The sequence below is a fragment of the Bos grunniens genome, chromosome 10 (genome assembly GCF_055505025.1).
Source record: "Bos grunniens cultivar Pamir isolate PY7600 chromosome 10, Bosgru_T2T1.0, whole genome shotgun sequence".
Lineage (NCBI taxonomy): Eukaryota > Metazoa > Chordata > Mammalia > Artiodactyla > Bovidae > Bos > Bos grunniens.
The window spans coordinates 66,222,346-66,245,926 of NC_141174.1; the positions used below are offsets into that span (position 1 = coordinate 66,222,346).

Consider the following 23,581-nt stretch of genomic DNA (forward strand, 5'->3'; position numbering starts at 1 on the left):
CAATGTTCCCAGAATTACGTTTTACAAGAGCCTTCTACTCTAAGTCTATACTAACATAATGCATTTTGATTTTGCTAGCTCCTTGGTTTCATAAATTCAGGGAACATACATACGATTGGTTACCAAAAACACCAGTCCTCATAGGAGAAATAGTAAATTAGGGAAAGTACTCAGGAATATGTATTCCCTTCTGCAAAACAAAATTAAAAAGCTAAGTCTTTTCTATGTTAACAAAACCAGTCTAAACGTCTGGGAAATAACTATAAAACTATAACTCAATTTATTTAGTACTGTAGGTCATCAGAAGAGTTACTAAAAAAATATTTAAATTCAGGCAAGATAAACATCAAGAAAAAAAAGTACCAACTTCTATATTTCTCTAAGTTTTACAACCTCCATATCTGTATCCACTGGCCCAGCACCAAGTCACAACCCTTCCCAAAACATATAAACAGTCCAACTTACCAATTGGTCTTTTCGCCGGGACAAACGCCTTCAGATTCTTCCCAGGGCGATTTGTTGTAGTGCCAGAAGATGATGCCGTTTTGGAATTGGATGTTGAAGGCAACAGGGTGCGTGGTTTCCTGGATGCAGCCACCTTGGCATTGGATGCTACCTTGGAGATGACAGTACTGAGGGTTGAGAGGTCCAGGACTGAGGGTCGCAACCTGCCTGTGATATAAGCAGCTAGCCTATTGGCTGGATGCAATGCCCCCATCTGTCCCAATAGCAACTTAGCCTGCGGGTAACTCTTACCATTAACCTGAAACAAGTGGCAAAGAGAAATTCTGTAAAGATAAAATTCTCTTGCTAACTCATCTCCCTTGACAAGGGTTTCATTTTTACAAGGTTTTAAAAGTCTAATTTTTCAGATTTAAAGGGAAAAAGAAATGGACTTTTCCCATTTGGTATAATCTGAGTATTTAGGAGATGAAAAAAAAATGCTGCCATCTGATATTCTCAACTAATCTCATCTCCTTCATTTTGGAAGTTTAAAAACAGAAACTCATCATACCTGCATTCTAGATTTGTGGAAGATACAGTCAAATCTAAGGAATCATCCAATTGTTTTACTTGTCAATAAGCAATTATGGTTGAGCTATTAATAATCATCAGCATAAAAATGAGTAACTGTGTTCCACAGAATCTCTCTGATGAGACCAGAGGCATAATGAAGCTTTCTCACAAGGGTCCTTAATATTTGAAAAATACATGGAAGTCTGCTTTAACTTATGAGAAAGTCACTGTTACAAATACCTAAGCCACAAAGTCACCTTAGTTTTCAGTTTTCAAAAAATTCAGTTTTGAAGACAACTATCTTCATCTTTTGCACAAAACTTGGACTCAAAATAAATGCTAGTTGAAATTCATTGTAATTTTTTTTAAGTTGCCACTAAATTGTCAGAAGAAAGTGAATCAATGAATGAGGTAAAGATTCTTCTCTATTGCCTGAGTTGACAGACTGCCCATCTTACACAGGAGAATCATTTTAAAAAGAAAGAAAACAAAACTTCCCAAGTTTCTTACTTAAGTTCTCTATGTCTTATTGCTAAATGACTACAGAAGAAATCTTTTTCCGTCTCTCTTTTCCATCATTTAAAGGGGTGAGGAAGTGGAGTAAGGCAGAGAAAATCCTACTCTCTAAATTAATAGAGAACTGGTCAGGAGAAGAGCTACACCAAGCTACTCCCTCTTCTAAGACACAAAAATTATTCTGTTACTTAGATAAAACTGTTATTTCCAGACAGATCAGGTATATATTTGCCCCGAGTTTGATCCAAAGAATATGATCTTTCCATCCTAGAGTAAACTTTCCTGCACAGTTTTCCAGGCTCTGTGGAGTCTGGATCAGATACTCCTGTCTTCTCCTTTGGGACTTGCTCTGAAGACTACTCGGCAGCTTTTCCAAAGCATACCTTACAGTGGCCTGACTGCTATGCAGGTTCATATTTTATGGGGGCATTCTGAGTCCTAGACAGGAGAACACAAAATTTCTATGACTATTTGAAGGGGGCCTAGTTTCACTAAAATATCAGGTAAGTTGCTATTCTCAAAGCATCAATCAGTAAATTAAACAAGGAGAAAACACTCTCATCATTAAGAGTTTAAGAAATATCAACAGAAGCAGTTACATGGTAACTGCAATAGAAAGTTTTTAATTAAGTAGATCAGTTATAATGGTGGCACAGTCCTTAACCCAGAGAAGCAGCTGAGCTAGTGAAGTCAAGTAACCTTAGCAGTAATGTCAGACAGGACCCCACATTTGGTACTCTGATATAAAAGTGCATTTAATGTCACTGAACAAAAGGAGAAACTCTTTTGGACCTATGACTACATTTTACCTCAGAACTTTCCTTCAAAAAGATTTTCTACATGCCAGTGTAATTTTACTAATATATCTGTCTGAAGTACTACGTAGCAAGGATATAGATATTTGCCCTATAACAATGATTAGACTGGCAAGAACTCTATGAATCAAATAAAGATAAAATATGTAAACTGTGGCTCAATTTGTTAAAAATTTATGTATTTGAATAACATCTTCCTAAATTTAAATTTTCTCCCAAGTTTTCAAACATATATTGCTTATCTTAAAAATTAACTTCACTTCATTTTATTTTAAAAGTTATCTGCTAATAATAATCCCAAGAACTAGACTGAATCCCTTACTATTCTTGCTTGACTGTCAAAATATCACTATAGCCTAGGTAAAACAGCTTAAAGGCAACTTTCTAGAAAGACTAAAAAGAAAACTATAAGCTCATACAGGGCTCTACCTTTCTGTTTGTAAAATGTGCCAAAAATTCACCCTGGGTATACATCTAACCTAGGCCTATTACAAAAAGAGATGACGATTTTGTCACCCAGTTCCCAAGGAATGCAAAGATAAATAATGTAAAGCCCACAAAGGGCTGTGAAAAATCAAGGTGGTACCTAAGTATAAAAAGGTGCTACATCCAGATTAAAGATAATTCTCACCTGGATAAGCCCAGATGTGCTTGAACTGGGTTTACGTTTATAGGCCACAAGCTTCCCTGCAGGAGAAAGCCCTGCATAAAAGGGCAGACCTTTGCCTCCATGTAATCTCTCCCTCACTGAATCCAGGGCATCTGTCTGCACGGGAGAGACATCATCCATTTTCCCAGGGGATAATGGACCGTCAGGAGTCTCTGATCCAGATTTCTCAGCCATATCATCTTGATCTTGACATGATGGCATAGAGATTTTCACACGAGAAGAATAAACAGGAGGATTCTTTTCACCCCGGCTCTTTCGCTGAGAAGCCAACTCAATGATGAAGCTGCCCACCTTAAGTGACTGTGGCATGTTGCTATTGATGTGCTGGGATAAGATGCTCAAAATCTTGTTCCGATCCTCCTCCCAGTTGCAGTCTGAGATGATCTCGATCAGTTTGGTGGGACCACCAGGTGACCTCTGATGCACATAGGAGGTAGAAGCTGATTCCCCTTCATTGCAGGAAGACTTCCAGCTCTTTTCTGGTAAGGAATTGAAAGATATTTCTGCATTATAGCATTTTGTTCTGAACTTTGAAAGATTTTCATTTTTCCTGAGTTCTCAGAAAAGTGCCAGGAGCATAGATATTCAACAGTTGCCCAGTATCCCATTCCCATGGACTTTCAGTGGTAAACTGACACTCACAATTTGGGAGTTTTCCATGAAAAAAAGAAAGATTCCAGAAAATCAGACTATAATAGTCTTCACTATTCTACTCATTGGGCCCTCTTAATAAAAGTGAATCCCTCTTGAGATTGCTCTAAAAAGCCATTAACTATTACATAAGAAGGTACTATCTTGCAAACAAAGTATATAACCAGGGTTAGGCTTATATAGTATAGTGTACTTGCTATCCATATAAGCAAAGCAAAGACACTTGCAAGATGCTTTGTAATATGTGAGAGGTAGAGTCAACCCTAAAGAACAGCAAGAAAGATGATGTTTTTGTTGGGGAAAAAAACCCTTGCACTCTACCTCTAGTTTCCACTGCAAATATTTCAGAACTACTTCTGTGCCTCTGGATATGATTGTTCCACTTCTACATTTGATGCAAGACCATGCACACCTCAAGTATGTTTACATTCATGGCAACACATTAACTAAATATACATTTCACTAGCTAGATTTCTATAGCAGGATCTCCCAACCAATGTACTACAGTTATCAATACATCAGGACAGCGATCCCCTCAGCCTTCAGGGTGATCATGCTAACAGGCACCCTCTCCACTTGCCTCAATGTGCTAGCAACATTATCACTTTTGTATGTGTATCATGCCATAAAAAAAGTTTAGGAGACACTGCTGCTTAAATGTCTGATGTCTTAAGAAGCAAAATCAAAAACAAACAGTTAATTCCCTAGACACTACCTTCATCATACTAATTCTAGCAGTAACATTTACTAGATAAATCAGTGATACTCCTTCCTTTCTCCCTCTGTATTCTCCAACTGCAGCAACTATTGAAAATCTCAGGTAAAATTTCTGTAACTAATGATGTCAATATTGCTGAGGTTTGTAAAGGAGTTTAAAAAAAATCACCGACCTCATCCTGTTTCTTACAACACACCATACCACGAATACCAACAAATTGTACTTCTTAGAACAGGAGTGTTAAACACAGCAAAAAACTGGGAAAAAAACTTACCTGTAGTCTCTATTTTTACCAAAACTAGAAACAAGGTAGGTAGACATGCTCTGGATTGGTAGCTTTGGTTCCCCTTCATTATTAGTACAGTCCATACCTATATATTAATAATCACGATCAAATGATAAGTCATAGTTTTCATTCTGACCTTGTGATTTATCAGAATCATCCTCCAGGTCACAAGTGAGTGGTTTCAAAGGCTGCTGTTCAGAAGCTGGCTCCTGACAAAGAGAACAACACAAATACTTCAATTCAATACATATTTAGTATCAAGAGAGTAGGACATATGAATTAAATCTCTCAAGGAAGCCTAAAATAATAGAAAAATTAAAGTACTCAAAGAACATCTTGACATCCACAGGCACAGTTGCATTACCATCACACTATACAACCATAAAAACAAGTAGTCTTGCTGTTTAACGTCTGTGATAGTGACTGAGTTACCAAGAAAACAATTAACATTGCATTTTATAGTGTAATTCTAATAAAGAAGGAAAAATATTTGATGTTTAATGAAACAAGTTTCAACTATTTAGAAAATTCACCAATGCAGAAAGATTCAAATCCTAATAAACCACATTATTAAAACCAAAAATGTTTAAATTTTCAAAATTACTCCTACTTCAGAAAGAGTAATACTTTTAAAATGACCTTAAGGGAGTATGTTCTAGAATAGGTATGCAGAGAAACATAAATTGATATGCACATTATGTAAACCTTCTCTGCCCCTAAAGAATTATTTCATATTATACCAACAGTAATGCAAATTCTAATACTAGCAGCAAGGAACTGGAAGTTAAAAAGAGAAATCTATGCAATAAGGAATTCACCTTTACACTACAGTTCTCAGGACTAGAATGACATGAGCCCTGCTGCTGAAATGATGGGGATGGTGATGGTGATGGTTGTCTCTCTTCCTCTTTTTTTCGTTCATACACTCGAACTCGGGCACAAGTCATCATACTTTCAAAGTACAAGTAGACTGGATCCTTGTCTTCTTCCCGGATCTGTAAGTTTCATACAACAAAACATTCCAAATATTGGGGGGCAAGGTCTCCAGGATTCCAAAAGGAAAAGGATGTAATCTTTGCTTCTATTACAACACTTAAAAATTTTTAATGCAAACTTTAAATAGTACAATTACAGTTTGTATGTGCTGACTCTTGGGGCAGTCAGAAAGGATCTGTTTCTCTTTTAAGAAAATTCAGCACACCAGAGCAGTGGTTCTCAAATTATCTGCAGTGAAGGATAAATTTCTTAATTACCTGTCACACACAGACTGATATTTTTGAAAAGACAGTAAAATAAATTACTAGAAAAACAAAGATCAAGTTTTTCAGTATTAGATTTAATAGATAAAAATTTCTCTACCAACTTGTGGCAAAAGTTTCTAAATATCTCCTTTTTGATAATAACACAGTGTTATTGTGGCACTTAAAATTATCATAAATATATATCTACATGTTTACCTGTTTTTATACTTATTTCATCACAGACTAGTAACAAACAGTTATATATTAGCACTGTATAGAGACCACACTAAATAGCACTGTACTGAACAATCTTTCTTCAATTTAATTAAACAGAAAGACTGAAATAGATTTACTAATAATCAGAACTGCTTAAGCTATTAACACAAGAGAAGCATTAGATCTTCTACCTATTGTCTTCATCTGGTCATGCAACTATTCTTTTAAACCTTAAACTTTATTGTATATAAAGACAATATGCTTTAAAAAGATCACAGTGACTCTTTAAAGTTTCTTCCTAATGCTTTTCTAATAGTGCATACTACATCTCAATCACTCAATATTCTATACTACAGGAGTAAGAGAACCTTTAGAAGACTTTTGCCAAGTCATTTTTTTAAAAGCCAATTTGATATGATCCTCCTAAAGAGAGATTTAGCTATCTTTAAGAATTATAATAATCCTGCACAGGTCCAAGTACAGCTTTTCTTCAATAGTAAATCCTACAGTATACTATATGATCCTCAGTTGGTTGAGTCCACACATGCAGAACCACAGGCACAAAAAACTAACTGTAGCATTACACGCGGACTTTCGACTGCACAAAGGGTCTACACTCCAAACCCTCCCTGTTGTTCAAGGGTCAATTGTACTACTATTCACTCTACTTTTATGACATTTTTAAAATTAGTTTATTTTTTATTGAAGGATATTGCTTTACAGAATTTTGCTGTTTTCTGTCAACTTTTATGACACTTTTTAAATGCCATCAATTAAACTGACTAAATCAGAAAGGGAGATGGCTTGCAGACATACTACCTGAAAGCACCATGATTCACAAAATATAAACCAAAAATCTGGTTGAAACCCATTACCTTTACAAATGATTTTTATAACTTTCAATAAAAGATGTATAACGCCAAGCTTACCACAGGATTGGGTTTGGGAGTATATGCCCTTGCAGGTTTAATTCCAGTGAGTAGTTTGCCCTTCACAGTAGTAGATAAAACTTCTGGCTGAGGCAACAACAATGGTTTCATAGGCTCAATGACAGAAGGCGTTGGGATATACACTGGTTCTGGATCTACTTCACCTTCTACTTTTACCCACAGTGGGTAATGTCGGACAGGCTGTTCAGGTTCTGTTTCACAGATAGCTTAACAAAAGGAAAGGTAAGGCAAAAGTTAACTGAGGCACTGTCAAAATATTCTCCCTCACAAAAAGCATTAAATCATTAAAATAATCCAACAGATAGATACCCCCTAAGAAACCTTTAGTTGGCCCTCATGAACCTTAATTAATTTATCTATTAACCAAGTATTTGTTGAATAGCTATTATAAATCAGACACTGTTTTAGATCCAAGAGTGAAAACAGCTATGACTAAAACAAAGTTCTTGCCTTCAGAGAGTTTATAATCCACAGGAGAAAACAATCTAATAAACATATAGTATCAAGTAATAAGAACAACACAGAAAAATATAGATGGATAAATAAAGGATAAAGAGTTAACAGGAGATGCTATTATAATTAACATGATCAGAAGAGGCTTTCTCTATTATCCTGGAAAGATAATCATTCTATGTTACACTTTTTAATTTTACAAATAACAACAAGTACTTTTTGAACCTCACTATCTGCAGATTCTAAGCACTTACTATGTTTTAATTCATGTAACTATAACAGTAGTCCTTGAGATATTATTATTTCCATTTGGTTCCAAATAGGAAAAGGAGTATGTCGCGGCTGTATATTGTCACCCTGCTTATTTAACTTATATGTAGAGTACATCATGAGAAACATTGGGCTGGAAGAAGCACAAGCTGGAATCAAGACTGCCAGGAAAAATATCAATAACCTCAGATATGCAGATAACACCACCCTTATGGGAGAAAGTGAAGAAGAACTAAAGAGCCTCTTGATGAAAGTCAAAGAGGAGAGTGAAAAGGCTGGCTTAAAACTCAACATTCAGAAAACGAAGATCATGGCATCTGGTCCCATCACTTCATGGCAAATAGATGGGGAAATAGTGCAAACAGTGGCGGACTTTATTTTCTTCAGCTCCAAAATCACTGCAGATGGTGACTGCAGCCATGGAATTAAAAGACTCTTAAAATAAAATAAAATAAAATAAAATAAAAGACTCTTGCTCCTTGGAAGAAAAGTTACGACAAACCTAGGCAGCATATCAAAAAGCAGAGACATTACTTTGCCAACAAAGGTCCGTCTAGTCAAAGCTATGGTTTTTCCAGTAGGCATGTACGGATATGAGAGTTGTACTGTGAAGAAAGCTGAGCACTGAAGAATTGATGCTTTTGGACTGTGGTGTTGGAGAAGACTCTTGAGAGTCCCTTGGACTGCAAGGAGATCCAACCAGTCCATCCTAAAAGAAATCAGTTCTGAATATTCATTGGAAGGACTGATGTTGAAGCTGAAACTCCAATCCTTTGGCCACCTGATGGGAAGAACTGACTCATTTGTAAAGACCCTGATGCTGAGAAAGATTGAAGGCAGGAGAAGGGGACGACAGAGGATGAGATGGTTGGATGGCATCACCGACTCAATGGATCTGAGTTTGAGTAAACTCTGGGAGTTGGTGATGGACAGGGAGGCCTGACCAGCTGCAGTCCATGGGGTTGCAAAGAGTCCTACACAACTAAGCAACTGAACTGATACTTTGTAAAAGCTGAGGTTCAGAGAAGTCCAATAATAAGAGGCAGAACCTGGATCAAACCCAATCAATCTGGTTCCACAGCTGTTACTGTTGCCTTCTGATGACAACTTCTATTCAGAAGTCAGCCTGAACTCAGCATAGAAGCAAGAATACATCAACAGGAACGCAAAGAAACCTGACTAAGACGAAATCATACCATCTACAAGTTCTACACAAAGGAAAACACGCACTGATTCTTAACCAAATTAAATGGAGGATTTGGTTAACAGGCTGCTGGCTTCTTTTTCAAAAGCAAATTGTCCATTCCCATCAATAAGACAAGAGAAGCAAACACTGTGTTTTGCATTTCAATGATCAGTGCTCAGAGAGGATAGCTCTAAACCAAAGACCCACAATCTTTGCCTAAAATCACATAAAAGGACCAACTGACACTTAATCTTGCATAACAAAGCAGTATCCAAACTGCTACCTGATCTCATAAGAAGTCCATATGCTCTGAACACTAAGACCCAATTACTGATGAATAATTTTGTCTATAAGTCTCCTAAGTCTAACATCATTCAGAGTATAACTATAAAATACTGAATAAAGGCTTAAAGATTAAAAAAACACAAAGGGGGAAAATACCTGAGCTAGAATGTGATTGAGTTAATTCATTAGCTACTTAGCAGCCTCTGTTATCCAACTTTTATAACTTAGCTTATTTATCACATAATTCACAAAGGCTGTTAAAACCCCAGTATTCATTCAGGTATTCAAATATTTGAACATTCATATGTATCAGACTTTGTAGACACAGTAATGAACAAAACTGATCAAAAAATCTTGCTTTCATGTAGGTTATATTTAAGTTGTAGAGGGAAGAGGGTAAGACAGTCAATAAACAGGGAAAATAATGAAAATATGTTGGATTTTCAAGTGCTTATGAGAAAAAACCAAGCCCAGAGAAGTATTGATAAACTGTTTAGTGAGTATGTATGAGTATATATCTTAAGGGGGATGGTTGCAATTTTTAAAAGGGTAACCAGGGTGCCCTTACAAAAAGGTGGTGTATACAGAGCCTCTATCACTTATTTGGTTAAAGCTTTGTTGTCTAGTTCTATGAATTATTTCACACATTTTAATTTTACTACAAAAATAAAAGGCTTCAGGTCAAGCAATATTGTCTTGCCTCTTTCAATCATCTTTTAAGGACTTTCTAAGCCTCCATAAACTAAGGATTTACTAAGAACCCTTTTCATCGTTTTTTTCTTTTGAAAACAATAGCTCATAACTTCACAATACTTCCAAAGAAAACCTCTTAAAATGTCTAAACATATTAATTCCTCACAGAGAATCAAAAACAACTCTAAATTTTGTGGATAAAACAGAAATTGTGGCTCCAGTAAATAGGAGAGTTCACAAAATCTATTGAATTGAGTTCTGCTGAGGACAGTGTTAAGATTGGAATGACAGTAACTAGGGTAAGCATTAAAAATTAAGACTACCATTGGCAGAGACTACACCTGAAGCCATGAAAATGGACAGACTCCACACAAGACCTAGAACAACAGTCCACTTCCTCACACTTCCTTAACCCCGCTTGACTCCTTTACACAGTCTGGAATCCAAGACTGAACGCTTCTCTTTCCCCCTCACAATACACTTGAGATACTCCTACCTTTCATCCGAAACCCAGATAAAGGAAACTAGCAAAGGCACATTGAGGGGAGAGCCAGAGTAGCATATATTCACAGAAGCCAAGAACAGAAACCTGTTTCAAGAAAAAAGTAATATCCCCTTCTTTCTATTCAAATGCTTTCTAATACACACCATCTTCCCAAGGTTCCGGAGCATTATCATTTTGCCTTCTGAGTTCTCAAAAAGCCTTTTGTTCATGATACTTAAAACATGGCACTTTTGTTATTGTGGCACTTAAAATTACCATAAATATATATCTACATGTTCACCTGTTCATCAAATTGACAGTAACTTCTTACAGACAGACTTAGTTTTAACTGTCTATATCTTAACTCCTCTCACTCCTAGCAGTGCCCAGAGTACTTGCTCCATGAATGAAGTGCTGGGCATATAAGTCCCAGAAAACTGCTATGCTAACAATCAGCATACTATATTCATCTCCCTCCCATTCTGAAGGCATTTTAAATCTCTTTATTGTGAAATATAATACCCATATGTACAGAAACAATGTATATACAACTTAATAGCAATACATATTAATACACAACCATGTAAACTCTATAAAGATTAAAAAATGAAATATCGCCACAAACCCCAGAAGCCTTTGCGTGCCTTTCTCATAATTCCTTCCTACAAGCAACTCACTTAAATTATTAGCCACCTCTCTGCATTCCTTTTTAACACCAAACATCACCACTAAACATCACAGCTTAATTTTGTCTGCTTTTGAAATTAATTACAGAGATGTGTTCCCTGCCTTGCCTTTTTCCTTCTCACTCAACAATTTTCTAAAATATATCTATATTCTACATGTAAGTCATTTATTTTTACTGTAGTATATATTATTCCACTGATTATTCATACTATTATTTATTCATTCTAATGCTATCAGGTATCTGGGTTTGTTTTCAGGTTTTAGTTACTGTGAGTCATTGTGCCAAAACACTGTTGTAGAATGCAGTTCTGCTGGTTACTTTGGAGTCAACCTACTAGACTAAGGGCATGTGAGTCACCAATCCCAGCAGAAACTGTCAAACTACTTTCCAAAGTGCTTATACCAATTTACATTCCCACTAGCAGTACATCAAAGCTCCCATTTCTTAAGAGCTGATATCATCAGAGAATTTTAATTATAACCATTTTTGCAGGCATGCAGTAGAATCTTGCTGTGGATGTAGTTTGCATTTCCAATTATAAATGAGATGGTCAACATCCCTCCTCAAGTGCCTCTAAAAGACTTGCCCCCACTTAAAAAAAAATTTTTACACTTATTTGGCCATACTGCATCTTAGTTGTGGCATGTAGATCTTTAGTTACGGGATGATAACTCTGTAGTTGCTGCATGTGAAATCTCAGTTGTGGAATGTGGGATCTAGTTATCTGACCAGCGATCGAACCCAGGTCCCAAAGCACTGGGAGCACAGTCTTAGCCTCTGGGCCTTTTTTAAATGGGACTGCTTAGTTCTGATTAATCTACACTGATATCTCTATATATTCTGGATACAAGTCCCTAAATATTGCAAGTATCTATTTTCTCACTGTAGCTTACATCTTCACTTGCATTTAATGTCTTTAAGACCTGAGTTTCTCATTTTTAATTCATCAAAGATATTGGCTTAACCAAGAAGCTTGTTTGGATTTTTCTGTAAGATATTATGGAAAAACCTGAATGAACATTTTGGCCAACCCAAAAGGACAATCAGTCCCAAAAAGGACTGATTATTTCTCCTGTCACGCTTAAGAACCCTTCTACTAATATGAGATCATACACACACACATTTTTAAAAACATTATCTTCTAAAAGTTGTATTGCCTAGCTTTGACAATTGGGTCTGTAATCTATGTAGAAATTATCTCTATGTATAGCGTGAGGAATAAAGTTTCATATATTCCCCATATGGATACTCAATGATTCCACCAACATTTACTGAAGAGATCATCCTTTTCCTTACTCTTCTGCCATTTTTGTCAAATCAACTGTTCATGTGTTTGAGTCTAGTGCAGCCTCTCTATTTTGTCTACTGGTCTATTCAGTTGATACTCAAGCCAGAAGCATCTTTTTTTTGTTGTTGGCCATACCACACAGCATGTGGGATCCTAGTTCCCCAACCAGAGATCGAACCCTTGCCTCCTGTACTTGAAGCATGAAGTTTTTAACCACTGGACTGCCAAGGAAGTCCCCATCCCATCTTAAAATGAGAGTTCTATAACTTTTTTGACATTTAGCAAGCAAGACCTCCCGCCTTATTCTAGACTGCCCTGGCTATTTCTAGGTGCGTTTTTATATAAATTTTGGAATCAGCTTTTCAAGTTTCACATAAAAAGTTGTCACAATTTTGATTAGGATTGCAATGATTAGAACTGCAATGAAATTACAGATGAAAAAGAGAAGAAACACCATTACAATATTCAGTTTTGCTTGCTAGGAGTTTTTTGGGTTTGGGGTTTTTGTTGTTGTTGTTTAAGAATGGACACAGAAGTTTCTGGGGAGATGATGGAGTAGGCAGCACCAAGATATATGATTCTAGATGTGAACAATAACTGTACTGGCAGAATCTGATATATTTTGAAACTCTGGAGTCTGATGAAGAATTGCACCTTTCAGGGGAGGACTGGGACAGTAAACTTTCATTAGGTTCAATTTCAGTTCTTGGCACAATACCAGCTACTCATTCCTCATCACCTGGTCACCTGGCAAGCAGCTGTGCACATGTTCCTGGAGCAGCTTACAACACAGTGGGAGCCAGGGTGGGCAGAAAAGACCTTGTCCTCTAAATATCAGGGATTTCTGCTCTGACTGCTGCCTCTGGCCACAGACATGCAAAGAGGCAGGAAGCCATTGCTATTGAAGCTACCCACTTGGTTGCAAGGCCTTATCCTTCTGTCTTAGGTAACTTCCAGGGGGATTTAAAGGGACAGCACCCTTTCCTCTCTTCACTTTTCACTCATCCCCCTTTACAGGAGATAGACACTAAAGACTAGAACACTTGGGAAAAAAAAAAAACTTGCATATACAAGGAAAATTAGAAAGGGACTCTGCATGCCTAGGGCTTCCCTCATAGCTCAGCTGGTAAAGAATCTGCCTGCAATGCAGGAGACCCTGGTGTGATTCCTGTTCAGGAAACTGCCTTAGGGAAGGGACAGGCTACCCACTCCAGTGTTCTTGGGCTTCCCAGGTGGCTCAAACAGTAAAGAATCTGCCTGCAATGTGGGAGACCTGGGTTCAATCCCTGGGTTGGAAAGATCCCCAAAAGGAGGGCATGGCAACCCACTCCAGTATTCTTGCCTAGAGAATACCCATGGACAGAGGAGCCTGGAGGGCTACAGTCCCTGGGGTCGCAAAGAGTCGAACACAACTGAGCGACTAAGCACACACATGAATGCCTAAGGAAAGGCTTGACACAAAGACAGCTACAAGAGTCAAAAAAACAAAAAAAGTAACAACAAAAAAATCCGAAGGAAAAGAATCTGATTTCAAGTTGCCACATTATTAGATTCAAATGTCCAGTGTTTCACAAAACATCACAAAGCATAAAAAAAAAAAAAAAAGTATGGCCCATTTCAAAGAAAAAAAATAAATCAACCATCCCTGAAAAAGACCAAAAGACAGATATACCTAAGACTTTAAAATAACTGCCTTAAAGATACTCAAAAAAATCAAGGAAGATGTGGAGAAAGTCAAGAAAACACCATGTGAAAAAGATGGAAATATTGATAATGAAACACAAAACCTGAAAAGAAACCAAAAAGCAATCCTGGAGCTTAAAAAGCACAGTAACTAAAATGAAAAATTAACTACAGGGACTCAAAAGGAGATTCAAACAGGCAAAAAAAAGAATCAGTGAATTTGAAGATAGCACCATGGGAATCATGGGAGTCTAAGAAACAGGAATAAAAGAGATTAAAGACAAGTGAATAGAACCTAAGGACCTGGGTGATACCATCAAACTTTAAAAAGAGAAAGACAAAGAATCTTGAAAGCAGAAAGAGAGAAGCAAATCATCACTTACAAGAGATCCTCAATAAAATATGAGCAGATGACTCATCAGAAACTCTGGAGGCCACCAGTGATCGGATCTATCCAAAGTGTTAAAAGAAAAATACTATCAACCAAGAAACCTAAATGTAGCAGAACTGTCCTTCCAGAGACAGAGAGAGAGAATTTAGTAGTATTATAACATATTCTGTAAATGTACTCTTCATTTTCTATAGAATTTGAGACTAATATGCATTTAAAGGGAAAAATCATTAGTATGAAAGTTAGTATTATTGTTATTTTTAGTTTATAACTCTAAATTTTGTTTTCTACATAATTTAAGAAATTAATGCATTTAAAAAATCATTTGCTTCTGAATACACAATGTATAAATATGTAACATTGTGACATTAACAATCAAAAGGTGTGGAAGTATAGCTATAAAGGAGCAGAGTTTTTTTTAATGTCAGTCAAGTTAAGTTGATACAAATTTAGAGTGTTATAACTTCAGGATGGTAAATGTAACCCCTGCCAACCAGTCCATTCTAAAGGAGATCAGTCCTGGGTGTTCTCTGGAAGGAATGATGCTAAAGCTGAAACTCCAATACTTTGGCCACCTCATGTGACGAGCTGACTCATTGGAAAAGACTCTGATGCTGGGAGGGATTGGGGGCAGGAGGAGAAGGGGACAACAGAGGATGAGATGGCTGGCTGGCATCACCAACTCGATAGACGTGAGTTTGAGTGAACTCCAGGAATAGGTGATGGACAGGGAGGCCTGGTGTGCTGCAATTCATGGGGTTGTAAAAAGTCAGACACGACTGAGCGACTGAACTGAACTGAACTGAACTGATGGTAACCAAAAAAATTTTAAAAGCTACACAAAACACACAAAGGGAAATGAGAAAAAAATTCAAACATTTCACAACAAAATACCAACTAAAAACAAAATAATACAGTAATGCAGGAACCGAGGAACCGAGGAGTTATAAAGTATACAGAAAACAAACAGCACAATGACAGAAAATCCTTCTTATAGATTACTATTTTAAATATAGATTAAAATCTCCATCAGAAGAAAGACTGGCAAGAATTGATTAAAAACAAAAAAAACAAAAAAAAAAACCCATGATCTAATTATATATCCTGTCACCAAGAGACTCACTTTGAGATCCAAAGGCACAAACAGGCTGAAAGTGACAGAAAATGATAATCCATGCAAACAGTAACCAGAAAAGAATAGGGATGGCTATACTAAGATCAAAGTAAACATCAAATCAAAAAAACAGACAAAGAAGGATGTGTGTGTTAGTCACTCAGTCATGTCCAACTCTTTGCAACCCCAGAGACTGTAGCCCAGTAGGTTTCTCTGTCCATGGAATTCTCTAGGCAAGCATACTGGAGTGGGTAGCCCATTCCCTTCTTCCTGACCCAGGGATCAAACTTGGGTCTCCTGCATTGCAGGCAGATTCTTTACCATCTGAGCCACCAGGGAAGCCCAACAAAGAAGGGTGTCATATACTAATAAAATGTTTGATACATCCAGAAGAAATATTTACAAACATTCATACACCTAATGACAGACCATCAAAATACATGAAGCAAAAACTGACAAAACTGTTGTAGATGCCATCTTCTTCCATCATAAGGCTGTTTTGCCCACATTGAATGCCCGCAGTTTAGTGTAGCAGTCATTGCTGTATGTGAGATCTGCTGGATAACTTGCTGCAGCTTCTATACCAGTACCTGCTGCCTCTCCATGCATTTTTTTATATGTCATGGAGCTAGTTTCTTTCCATAAACCTTAAGAACCAAACACAGCTAGCTTCAAACTTTTCACCCTCTCTCAGAATACTTCATAGAATTCAAAACAATTACGGGCTTTTAGCTTAGGAGAATGTTGTGACTGGTATGATACTCTATTCAAACCACTGAAACTTTCTCAGTGTCAGCAATAAGACTGTTTTGCTTTTTTATCATTCATATGTTCACTGGAGTAGCACTTTAAGTTTCCTTCAAGAACTTTTTCTTTGCATTTACAACTTGGCTAACTGGTGAAAGCACTTCATAGCTTTCAGCCCATCTCAGCTTTTGACATGCCTTCCTCACTAAGCTTAATCACTTCTAGCTTTGATTTAAAATGAGAGATGTAAAACCATTCCTTTCACTTGAAAACTTAGAGACCATTGTAGGGTTATCAATTGGCCTCATTTCATTACTGTTGTGTCTCAGGACACAGGGAGGTCAAGCAGAGGGAGAGAGATGGGAAATAGTAGCTAGAGTAGTCAGAATACACACAACATTCATTAAGTTTGCCATCTTGTATTGGTACAATTTATACAAGTGTACTAATAATGAAAAAATCTGAAATATTGTGAGAATTACCAAAATATGACACAGAGACATGAAAGGAGCAAACGTTGCTGGAAAAATGGTGCCAACAGACTTGCTGGACATCAATTGCCACAAACCTTCAATTTATAAAAACTGCAATATATTCAAATTACAATAAAATGAGGTATGCTTGTGAGTGTCTTTGTTTCTCCCAATTAGTGTCTTTGTTTCTCCCAATTACATCAGCTTTACAGTAAAATTAGGTAGTATAAGTCTACCAACTATGTCCTTGTTTATCAAAGGACTACTCTAAGTCCTTTATTTTCCGTATAAATTTTAGAAACAACTCACCAATTTCTACCTAAAGAAGCCTATTGAGGTTTTGACTGGAACAGAGTCAAATCTATAAATCAGTCTGAGGAAAACTGTATCTTACCAAGAATCTTCTGATGCATGAAAACTGTGTACCTCTCCATTTACTTAGGTGGCACAGTGGTAAACAATCCATCTGCCAATGCGGGAGATGCAAGAGATGTGGGTTTGATCCCTGGGTTGGGAAGATACCCTGGAAAACATGGCAACCCACTCCAGCATTCTTACCTGGAGAATCCCACAGACAGAGGAACCTGGCAGGCCACACAGTCACAGGCTTGCAAATAGTCAGACACAACTGAAGTGACTTAGCACGCATGCATGCACTCAGCACTTTTTTAGTATAAAGGATTTTCTTTTTTTGCAACTTTAGTCAGATTTATCCTTAAGCATTTCATTTCTTTGTATACTATTTTAAATGGTATTTTTAACTTCAATTTCAAGTTGTTCACTGGCATATATACAAATATACTATATCTTGATATTGCTGAATGCTGTAACCTCACTCAACTAACTTACACTTCTAGGAGTTTTGTAGATTTCCTAGAATTCCCCTATCTACGAAAAAGCCAATTTTATTTCTTCTTTTCCAACCTGGATGCATTTTCTTTTTCATGCCTTACTGGCTGGCTAGGCTGTATGATGTTAAACAGACATGATGCAAGAAGACAATCTTCTTCATTCCTAATCTCTGGGAGGAAGTACCCAGCCTTGTACCAAAATTAGTATGTTGGCTGCCAAGTTTTTTATAGATGCTCCTTATCAGGTTGAGGAAGTTTCTTTCTATTGCTAGTGTGCTTAAGGACTTTCATCGGAAACGGATTTTCCCAATTTTTCAAAATATCTATTGAAATCATATGAGATATATATATATTTTTTTTAGAGTCTGTTATAAAAAAGAAAAAGTTTGTTATGGTAATGGTGAACTACAGTAATTACTTTCAGATGTTAAATCAACCCTGCAGACCTGGGATAAATCCCACTAGGCCATGACATATTTATCCTTAAAATATACGTAGATGTGACTTACTAAATTTTTATTTATAATTTTTATGTATGTTCATAACTGGTTTGAGTATTAGGGTAACACTGGTCTCACAGAATGAACCATTTTATGGATTGTTTGTAGAGACTGGATATTATTTCTTCCTTAAACAGTTTTGCAAACGTCACCATGAAGATATCTGGAACTCATGTCACTGTGGGAGTTTTCATTACAAGTTCACAGGTATAGGGCTAAGCAATTATTTCCTCTTCATGAGTCTGGCAACTTTGCAGTTTTTCAAAAAAACTTTTTCATTTCATCTAAGTTGTCCAATTTATCACTATAAAGTTGTTTCTAATATTTCCTTATTATCCTTTGAAAGTCTGTAGTAATGTCACTTCTCATTCCTGATATTGATAATTGGTATATTCTCCATTTTTCATAATCAGTTTCCTACAAATATCAATTTTACTGATCTTCTCTTTACATCAAGTTAACTTGCAGGTACACATTTCCAACAAAATTCTAAGCAGGTTGAGAAAGCAGGAATACCAGATTTTTATCCTCTGTCATGGCACCACCCCACAGCAGCTAAGTGGTGCTTTTATACTGTCTGCAGTATTTTTAGACAAACAAAAGAGTAAACAGGTGATAAGAGTGAAGGCCAAATTTCAGAAATCGTATCTTACACAGTAGAAAAAACACAAAGATTTGGAAAACTTGGGTTCAAATCCCTATTGCTCACTTAACAGCAATGTGACCTTGAGGAACAAGCCACTCAAATGCTTAAGCACTCAATTAGTGTATTTGTAAAATGGAGAAACCTCCTTATCACGAAAAGTTGCAAGATTTAAATAACATAACCCTTAGAGAGTGCTCTTCATAAAAACTATCTAATAATGTTAGCATCCCTCTGTCCACATCAATGAATTAATGGGCTGCTAATCACAGAAAAAAATTTAATGACCAAAAAAACCAATTGTTAAATGCCTAAATTTCACACATCAAAAACACTAATTTTTAATTTACACATTAACTGTAGAATAAATTCAAAAACACTAAAAATTCAAACTACAAAATGACACAAAATGAAAGGGACGTCTTCCACCACACGGTGTCAGAGTCCCATAAGTGACTACTTTCAACCATTTGTGTTCAGTTTTGGTAGTTATCTCAATAATCCTAAATAAAACACTTTATACTCAACTCCGTGATTTTAGCATTAGCTAGGGACTCAGTGTGATGAAAGATAAGGAAATTAGCATCCTAAACTTGTTCCACATCTCAACTTTTATCAGCTATAGAGCTGCTGCTGCTGCTAAGTCACTTCAGTCTTGTCCGATTCTTCGAGACCCCATGGACTGCAGCCTACCATGCTCCTCTGCCCATGGGATTCTCCAGGCAAGAATACTGGAGTGGGGTGCCATTGCCTTCTCCAGCTATAGAGCTACTTTCACATTATCATGGTTTGTGGTACTAATTTCTATCCTAAAAACTTGGAACTTCAACAATTTGTATGTGCCAATTCTAAACATCAAAACATCCATACATCTGCTTAGTCAATTATGCTTACATGATCAATCTCTGTGAAAGACAGTGAAAGTAGCTCAATTGTGTTCGATCCTTTGGGACTCCATGGACTATGCAGTCCATGGAATTCTCCAGGCCAGAATACTGGAGGAGGTAGCCTTTTTCTTCTCCAGGCGATCTTCCCAACCCAGAAACCCAGGTCTCCCGCATTGAGGGCAGATTCTTTACCAGCAGAGCTACAAGGGAAGCCCAACAATACTGGAGTGGGTAGCCTATCCCTTCTCCAGGGAATCTTCCCAACCCAGGAATCAAACTGGGGTCTCCTGCACTGCAGGTGGATTCTTTACCAAACTATGAGGGAAGCCCTATCAATCCTTGTAGAATCAACTAATGTGACTGACCCCTAAGGAGAAGAAAATGTAATCCTATACCACTAAATCTGTTTAAATTGTCCAATAGATTCTTTTTTCTTATTAATTTATTAATATTATTATTATTATTCATGCAGCATGTGGGATCTTAGTTCCCAGGTCAGGGACTGAACCAGTGTTCCCCACAATGGAAGGTGGATTCCCACCCAGTAGACTAATAGGAAGTCCTTCTTTTCTTACTCTTAATTGCTTGAAACTAACCAAAAATTGTGCTGGTTCATAGAATAGGTGGACCATAATTTTCCTGTACAAATCTTTTCCTTCCTGTGTTTTCAATTCTTTTTTTAATTGATGAAGTTGACATATACTTTCACCTAATCATGAATCATCCAGGTTCTTAACCATGTCATTTCTTAAAATAAAACTAATATACTCTTGAAGGTAGTCTTCTCAGCATCTTCTGATTTTTCTATTTTAAATTAGACGGCTTGCTTTATAGTCTTGCTCTATAGTAGTCATCCTAAGATTGTTTTCTCTTGGACTGTGTTCATAACTCACTAGAAGTTATCTCATGTTTCTTGTTTTTTTTTTTTTTTTTTTTTTTCATTTTCTGGAGCACAACCTCAAGAAAGTAACCAAGAATCTGTAAGAGATCAACTTCTTGCATCCTGATATTTTAATGTATCTCTATTTCATGCATAATTATAAATTATGGTTTATAATTTGGCCAAGGCTGTTAAGATTAAAAATTCATCCAATTCCTATTCAACTCTGACTTTAAGAATATTACTCAAATATCCAGTGTTATTGATGATCTCTTTGATACCAAACTGATTCAAAATCCTTCCCAGGAAAAGTGTCTTCTTCTAAAAAGAGTTCAGAATATATTCTTCACTCTCAGTGTTCTGAAATGTCAGAAGAACGTGTCTACATAGAGTCACCTTAAAATTCTTAACTGCCTGGTACTCAGTGGCCCCTTAAATCAGAAATGTCATATTCTTCAGCTTTGAGACATTTTCTATCACTACTTCTTCCTGTTCTATTCTACTCTACCCTATTACTTTTATTTATTTATTTATTTTTGGCCACACCACACAGACTACAGGATCTTAGTTCCCTGACCAGGGATCAAACCTGTGTCCCCTGAAGCGGAAATGTGGAGTCTTAACCATTGCACCACCAGGGAGGGCCCTCTACCATCATTTCTTCCAGTAATTTCTCTTTCATTTTCTCCTAACTTTCTCCAACTCCTTTTAATCATCAGCAATTTTTCTTTCTCATTTTCCACCTATCTTTTCACAAAACACTGATAGATTTCAACTTCTTCCAGTTTCTATATTTACCTTTATGTTCAGTCTCAACAACACTTCTGTCTCCAAGAACTCTTCCCTATTTCTACTCCTTTTACAAAGCAATCATTACAAAAATATCTCTCCTCCTTTCCCCATTGTTCCCTAACAGTACAAGAAATTTAATGGCTCCTAGAACATAGTAGACAATGTCTTTTATTAAGGACTATCCCAGTGAGAAAACCAAAATATATTTCAGTAATTGGCTGGCTTCTGGAGTTTAATTCTAATTGAAATACAGGGTAAAGTCTCTACCAAGAAAACAAAGTAATAAACCTAACAGATATACTGTATTCCTCCTGCTGTGGTTTTTGTAACTTACTTCTGTTGCTTTGAAATGGAAAAGTATTGCTGTAAGTGGAAGATGGGGGTAAACTCAATAAGAAGATATGGGAAAAACTAAATTAATAACTTTGTATTATATTTCATTCTAAACTTTTAAAATCATATTTATAAGAAGTTCATGAAGGTAGAGTACCTTATTTGAATACTGAAACAGCAATTAGAACAGCCTGGCACCGATCACAAAATGAACAGCAGAAACTAAAAACAGACCCAAACACTGGTATATTTTCATTTCCTGTATCATAGATGACTTTTTTTTTCCATAGATGACATTTTAAACCAATAAGTAAAGTATTTATTCTCAACAAGTAATAGTACAACTGGCTAGCCATTTGAGGGAGAAATGATGCCCTACTCCAAATTTGATATAAATGCCAGATATATCAAAAATTTAATTTTTTAAGACCATTTAATCTAATTTTTTTAAATCTTGAGGATAGAGAAAGACTTTCTACATAAGATTCCAAAAAACCAAAATCATAAAAAGAGACTAGACTTAACTATGTCATCTCAGATTTTCCTTTGCCTAAGGGACATGGGAAGAACTCCGAAGAAAATTAAAATGTATATTACAAAATTACAACCTGGAAAAAATAAAGCTTTTGGAAACATGTGGGAAAAAAACAAAGCCACTCCAATGAAAGTTAGCAAACAATTTGAAAAAGCCATTTACAGTTTATGACATATTCAATAAACCTATCACTACAGAAATGTAAATTTAAGGTAAGACATCAGTTTCTGCCTATCAGTTTTAATACCTAACAAGAATATAGAACTGGCACTACCAACTAATTGTGTAGTTGGTACAATTGTAGCAACATTTAAAAATGTTTAAAAATCCTCATTGTCACAGCAATTCCACTTTTAATAGCCTATACTGAACATGAATGTTCATTACCATACTGTTTGAAAACCCAGAAAAGCTAAATATCCAACCAAAAGAACTGTAATAATTCAAAGCGGCTGCTGCTGCTAAGTCACTTCAGTCGTGTCCGACTCTGTGCGACCCCATAGACTGCAGCCCACCAGGTCCCCCTGTCCCTGGGATTCTCCAGGCAAGAACACTGGAGTGGGTTGCCATTTCCTTCTCCAATGCCTGAAAGTGAAAAGTGAAAGTGAAGTCGCTCAGTCGTGTCTGACTCTTAGGGACCCCATGGACCGCAGCCCACCAGGCTTCTGTGTCCAAGGGATTTTCCAGGTAAGAGTACTGGAGTGGGGTGCCATTGCCTTCTTCAAATACAAAGCTAATAAAAATAAAATTATAGAGCCGCAGTTGTTAATACAGAAAGCAGAACATGATTTTATGATAAGAAAGTTCTAAAGTTACTATACATACAGAAGTTTCATTTCTATAAAAATATATATATGCATACATGTAGATGAACAGAAAATACTGGAAGAAGATATATATCAAAATATTAATCATCCAATCTGACTGAAGAAAGTACATGGCAAACAGCAGCAAATGTAAACATAAACTGCCAACAATGGAATATTAACCCTCTAATAAACTAAGGGTTTCCCTGGTGGCTCAAACACTAAAGAATCTACCAATAAACTAAGAAGCAAGAAACTCTCTAATTACATGGTGAAATTAGTCAATCTATTTAAACAAAATAAAAAGATATAGTAGAAAAGGAAAAAATGAAATTGAGAGAAGATTCGAATTTAACACAGAAGAGCTATCTTCAAGAGAAAATTTCAATTTAAAAAAAGCATATGAGTGCAGGTCTATGTACATCACACATGCCATATACAAAGAGCATTTTAAGAATAATAAGAACTAAATTCCTATGAGATCACTGATTAAGAAGATTAAAGTAATTTATATCCGAC

General features: G+C 36.5%; 1 protein-coding gene across 30 annotated transcripts in view; it reads right to left on the reverse strand.

Moving 5' to 3' along the window:
* The window catches only part of MGA (MAX dimerization protein MGA), a 148,842-nt gene that overhangs the window by 25,597 nt on the left and 99,664 nt on the right, over positions 1-23,581 (reverse strand). For 11 of the 30 annotated variants that reach the window (XM_086321785.1, XM_086321774.1, XM_086321793.1 and 8 more), the window contains 5 exons: positions 7,060-7,286; positions 5,492-5,668; positions 4,810-4,882; positions 2,980-3,497; positions 466-763 (listed from right to left, as the gene is read on the reverse strand). In XM_086321785.1, coding sequence (XP_086177911.1) covers positions 466-763; positions 2,980-3,497; positions 4,810-4,882; positions 5,492-5,668; positions 7,060-7,286 — 1,293 coding nt within the window. The remainder of the gene's footprint in view (positions 1-465; positions 764-2,979; positions 3,498-4,809; positions 4,883-5,491; positions 5,669-7,059; positions 7,287-23,581) is intronic. The other 19 variants (XR_015134919.1, XR_015134918.1, XR_015134917.1 and 16 more) reach the window with 7 other exon arrangements.